The sequence below is a fragment of the Austrofundulus limnaeus genome, unplaced genomic scaffold, assembly GCF_001266775.1.
Source record: "Austrofundulus limnaeus strain Quisiro unplaced genomic scaffold, Austrofundulus_limnaeus-1.0 Scaffold978, whole genome shotgun sequence".
Taxonomy (NCBI): domain Eukaryota; kingdom Metazoa; phylum Chordata; class Actinopteri; order Cyprinodontiformes; family Rivulidae; genus Austrofundulus; species Austrofundulus limnaeus.
The window spans coordinates 105,646-111,756 of NW_013953380.1; the positions used below are offsets into that span (position 1 = coordinate 105,646).

The 6,111-nt window shown below is 40.1% G+C and overlaps 1 protein-coding gene across 2 annotated transcripts in view; it reads right to left on the minus strand.

The window, feature by feature from the left end:
* Positions 1 to 6,111, minus strand: part of p2rx3b (purinergic receptor P2X, ligand-gated ion channel, 3b) — a 38,255-nt gene that overhangs the window by 25,781 nt on the left and 6,363 nt on the right. For both annotated transcript variants that reach the window (XM_014029958.1, XM_014029957.1), the window contains exons 4-6: positions 4,735 to 4,804; positions 3,204 to 3,297; positions 426 to 503 (exon numbers count right to left, since the gene is read on the minus strand). In XM_014029958.1, coding sequence (XP_013885412.1) covers positions 426 to 503; positions 3,204 to 3,297; positions 4,735 to 4,804 — 242 coding nt within the window. The remainder of the gene's footprint in view (positions 1 to 425; positions 504 to 3,203; positions 3,298 to 4,734; positions 4,805 to 6,111) is intronic.

The window sequence follows — 6,111 nt, forward strand, 5'->3', positions numbered from 1 at the left end:
CACACACACACACACACACACACACACACACACACACACACACACACACACACAAATTCCCAGACAGAAAAACATTGAAGACCCCTGGTTTAAATAATAGTTATCCATAACAAGGATCACTGAAGTCAGCTCATACYAGACATTAGCTCATCAGTCCTGTCAGACATAAACTCTGTTTACAGAGAGTTATCTACAACAAATCTGATCATTAGAAGTAAACAAGGCAGTATTGTTTTTTTGCTCCTGTCATAGCATGGGTCTTTCTGTTAGCATGTATTCCTTCAAGAACTTTATTCTTCATATGCTTTCCACAGATCCTCACTTCAAAACCGTTGAACTGTTTCCTTTAAAGATACGCAGGAAATTTTCTGACTTTTTTTCTCAGTATGAGGTGTTCAAAAGGCTTCATGTAAGAAGAGTCATACTTGGTGTAGTTGAACGTTGGGAAGCGGATGCTGTTTTTAATGAAGATAGTGAAATCTTTTACCTCCTCCATGGGTTCACTGAAAAGAAAAGAAAGACGTGTTGATCTGCCTCACCATGTTTCAGGATGAATGAATTTATAGGTCTTTATACGACTCCAATTCCAATGAAGTTGGAAAACTTTAAATAAATAACAGAATACATACAATGAGGTTTTTCAACTTATATTCAGTTTAATACACTACAAAGGTAAGACAAAATTTAAAGCTCAAAAGGATAAAACCTATTGTTTTTTTGCCAATATTTGCTCATTTTGAATTTAATGTCTGCATCAGAGATTACTGAAGAGGTGCTGGTGAGGACATGAACTTCTTGATGTTAACACAGAAGTGTCCATCAGCAAGGTAAGACCTGAACCACTTAAGGGCTGAGCCTGTGATATCCACCTCTTGCTCCAGCCAGGAAATGAGGATTACATGGTCAAAGGTATCAAAAGCCGATGTGAGGTCTAGTAGGATGACATTTTCACCAGAATCTAAGGCTAAGATGTCATTAAACACATTCAGTCCCACAGCATGTTGGATTTTATCTCAAAAAATATTTCAAGTCAGTATAATCTGGATTTACATATCCACCTGACATACTGTACATGTCAAGTTGTACAGATAGTCCGTAATTTAACATGGATTGCCCCTCATTTTGCAGGTATGTGAATGTATAGAGCAACATCACAGATTTTTTTCATGCTATACAGATTTTTTCAAAAACTCATTTTCAAATTTCTTTATCATGTCAGACCCTGTAGGACTTTAAACAAACAAAACAACAATAACTTCTTCCAACCCACTCTGCCACTAGAAATAAGTTCTCTACTTCTCCTGTCTTTTCCTCCTGCTTTTCCACTGCAGGTCCTGGGAATACCTAGATCTACCTTGGACCACCTAGTATAACCCTGGATCTACCTGGGACTATGTGGGTCTACCAGGAACAACCAGGGTCTACCTGGGACTGCCTTGTATAACCTGGGTCTACCAGGGACAACCAGGGTATATAAGGAACTCCCTGGGTCTACATAGTAATACCCAAGTTTATCTGGGGTTACCTGAGTCTACTTGGTACTACCTCAGTCCACCTGGAACTATCTGGGTCTATCTAAGACTACCTTGTATGACCCGGGACTACATGGGAATGCCTGGGTCTACCTGGAATTACCTAGGTATTCCTGGGTCTTCCTTTGTCTACGTGGGACTACCTAGGTCTACCTATGACAACTTGGATCTTTCTGGGACTACTTGGTTCTACTTGTGACTTCCTGGGACTGCCTCTGTCTACCTGAGATAACAGGAAACTACCTGGATCTACCTAGGTATATTTGAGACTACCTGGGAATACCTGACACTAGTTCCCTGGACTACATTCGTCTACCTCGTACTACAAAAGGTTTACCTGGGTCTAAGACTTTCTGGGTCTACCTAGGACAACCTGAGTCAGACTGGGACAACCTGGGTCACACTGGGACTACCTGGGTTGTTCTGGAATTATGTGGGTCCACTAGGATTACCTGGGCCTACGTGAGACTACCTAGGCCAGCCTGGGTTTATCTGGGACTTCCTAGGTCTACCTGAGACTACTTTGGTCTATCTAGGACTACCTGGGACTATCTGGGGATATGTGTGATTAACCGGGTCTACCCGGGAATGCCTGAAACTACCTGAGACTACTTGGGAATACTTGAGACTTCCTGTATTTTTCTTGGTCTACCTGACACTACCTGGATCAATCTGGCACTATCTATGAATACCTTAGACTACTTGGGTGTATCTGGGTCTACCCAAGAATGCTTGAGACTATCTCTTGCTTCCTGTGATTTTCTGGGAAAACTTAAAAATACTTGGGTCTATCTGGGGCTACATGGACTACCTCGGATTATCTGGGCCTTCCTGGGATTACTTGAAACTTCCTGGGTATACATTGGTCTACCTGAGACTACCTGGATCAACCTGGGACTATCTGTGAATACCTTAGGCTACCTGGGTCTACCCAAGATTACTTGAAACTATCTCTCGCTTTCTGTGATTTTCTGGGAAAACTTAAGAATACTTGGGTCTACCTGGGACTACCTAGTACTACCTGGGTCTACCTGGGACTACGCAAGTCTACCTTGGGCTACCTGGTTCTACCTGGATAACTTTGGATTATCTGGGTCTACCTGGGAAAACCTGAACCTGAGACTACTTGGGTCTACTTGGAGCAGGTTGCAGCAGAGTGTGAAGCGTGACCTCATCTATGGTCATGAGCTTTGGGTAGTCACAGAAAGACTGAGACTGTGGATACAAGAGACCAAGATGAGTTTCCTCCGCAGGGTGTCTGCTCCCTGGTGAGGTGTTCCGGGCACATCCCACTGTAGGGAGACCCAAAGACACGCTGTAGGGACTATGTTTCTCAGCTGGCCTGGGAATACCTTGGGATTCTCCCAGATGAGCTGGCCCAAGTGGCTGGGGAGAGGGTAGTCTGGGTCTTGCTTAGGCTGCTGCCCCCGAGACCCGACCCCGGAAAAGCAGATGAAAATGAATGAATGGATGGATAGATACTTGGGACTACCTGGGTCTATCTGGGACTACCTGGGATTTTACAGTATATTTGACTTTAATTTGAGTAACCGTTAAACGATTGCTCTTGAAAAAACTGTGTTTACTGAACCTGTCAATAATGAGGTGGAGTTTCTGTCCTCTCTAAGAACTGTAGACAAATAAAAAGACGTTATGCTGGTAACACCTCACGTTTTGATTGTGTCGATCTCTGCAGGGCACCAACCCTTTATTTCACACATGTTGGTGGTGGAGTTGAAAGGAACACATTTTCCAGTGGGAAGTCCTGAGCAGAGGCAGAGAAGCTTTAAAAACAAACAAACAAACAAACAAACACACACACACACAAACACAAGCAAAATATACTTATACACGTCTATTTGTACACTGCCTGGCCAAGAAAAAGTTGCTATCTGGATTTAGCTAAGTACTGTGATGTGGTCAGGTCTAGGTTCAGCAACAGTTTCTGCTCAAAGAATGAGGTCAGCTGACTAACTGAATATACTGAATGACCATGTTATTCCAGCAATAGATTTTTTTTCTTCCCTGATGGCACGGACATATTCCAAGATGACAATACCACGATTCATCGGGCTTGAATTGTGAAAGAGAGCATGAGAAATAATTTTCACATATGGATTGGCTCCAAAGAGTCCATTGAGAATCATTGGGATGTGCTGGAGAAGGTCAAACTCTACCATCATCAATGCAAGATCTTGGCGAAAAATTAATGCAACACCAGATGGAAATAAATCTTGTGACATTGCAGAAGCTTATTGAAACAATACCACAGAGAACGTGTGCTGTAATCAAAAAGGCAGTCCAACGAAATATTAATGTGACCTTTTTTGTTGGTGGCGACTTTTTTGTGGGCAGGCAGTGTATGTGTGTGTACACCTCTAAAAGTACTGGATCATTTCCTTTAGCTGTAGACTGAAAAAAACTGAATTTGACATTGAAATATGAGAGAACAAAGCAACAGTTCAGCTCTTGTCTCCAGGTGTTTACATCTGGATAATATACACAACTGAAGGTAGAKTTGTTTGTAACAAACTAAACTAAAATTAACTAAATATTTTGTTAATTATTGGAACCTAGACTCAACCCTGCTTGCATGTCAACAATCTCTAGAAATGTTAGTTTGTCTGATGTTTATTGGGGGAAATACGAGCACAAAAGTTGATTTGGATTTTGAATTTGTGAAAATTTCTCTAGTTTCCATGCATGCTAACTAGTTGGCACTGTGAATGTGGTTTTTTAATACTTAAAGCATTCCGATTCAGTTTCATAAAGATCATAACACATTTCTTTCAGGTTCAATCAGCTAACCACACAACTGGTTTATACCTATGATTTTACATCCTGAAAACCTCTACCCTGTGCACTCCCGTAGAGCTGCCAAGTGCCGACAGGCAGTTCTGCGTGGGGTGCAGGTTTGGTGATGGCTGAAGGAAGAGAGTTCTCCAAACTGTTTCCCTGTCTAAAAGAATAAAGCCAGCTATATGAAAACACTTAGGATGCCGTAAAAAGACGGACGGCAACGCCTTGTGAACAGTGGAGGCAACACATCTAACATGATCGCACCTGGTAAAGCTGTTGAAATGAACGAGCTAACTTTAACATCAGACATTAGTGAAACATGTTTTCAATCTACAGCTAAATGAAAGGATCTGTATATTTCTACTGTGAAAAGAATAAGAATGTAACAGACAGAAGATATTACCGTTATCAGCTGGTTTATGAAGAAACCGTTTGCAGTTGCTGTCATTTGAACAGCTGTATTTTTTTCCGCTCTAAGCAACACACATACAAAAAAAATAATTATAACATTAATTTTTACAAATTGGTTAAATCAAACAAAAGACATCAAAAATCCACTGCTACTCGTATCGCATTATTCCATATGTATTTTCAGATTACTCCTTGTTTTCCTGACCATCAAAACTGTCAGAGAGGGGAATGGGATTAATCTGCATAAACATCTCACAGAGCTAAAAGCTTGGAACCTCACACTCCTCAGCTCGAAATGGAAAAACTCTCTTTTCTTTTGTCAGATAGTAGTCCTGATCCCAATGCCATGACCTATTCTCTGAAGGCTCTTTCACATTATGATGTTTTGGACAACTTATGCAAACTTGTGAGAAGTTTGTCCAATACTAAAGGTGTCAAACCTGAATATGATATACACTAGGTCAACTGCACATAGTTAACTGGGGGGTGGGGCAGCACTGAATGTAAAAAAATGAATTGTAGAATTCTGTTAACATAATAGTTAGGTTTTCAAAAGGGCTCCTAAATTCCTCTCAGGCAGTTTTTCATGTTATTAAACCCATTTTGCACTAAGTGCCATTTTTAAAAAAGGTTTAAAAGAAATGTGATTAATTAACTGAATTTTAGATACAGATTTGGATGGTTTTTAGATACTCTACACTTTGTGATCAATTGCAGTCCTTTACGTTAAACAGGGAGAGAATCAGTGTGTTTTAACGTACTGATGGTTTTCGCAGTATAAATTTGCACATAGTGGATGGCAAAGGTTTTTTGGGAGTACACTGTTTCAGTGCTGACGTAAAATGTACATACTAGCATGTGACCAGAGTGTTTTTATTATTGTTCGGATATGTGGAAGACTTTAGAACAGAGGGAGATTTTAGTGCATGCAGACGCAGAGAGGGACTTGTTTTAGTCTGCTGATAAGACTCAGGATCACTCCAGGCGCTGGGAGACAGAAGCTCTGAACACTGAAATGGAATTACAAATTTGAAGAATAAATCTTGTTAAACAGAGAATTCAATTGGTCTTCTACAAAATTAGTCTGGTTTCCAATTTTGATTGTTTTTCTTATGGGTTTATTGATCGCAATATTGAATGTTGTCACTCAGTAAAAAAGACACCTAAAATAGAGACACTATTAGGTAGATTGTTATTTTTTTAAATATAAGAGGTTGTAGTTTATTTTATTGCAGCCTATAATTTATTTAAGTTTACTTTGAAGTGAAATTGTTCAAAACAAACTGCAGTAGAGGTTAAAGGGATCCCTGATTAGTTGTAACTTTAGACTTTATTTGATAAACATATATTTTAACTGTAAAATAAAGAC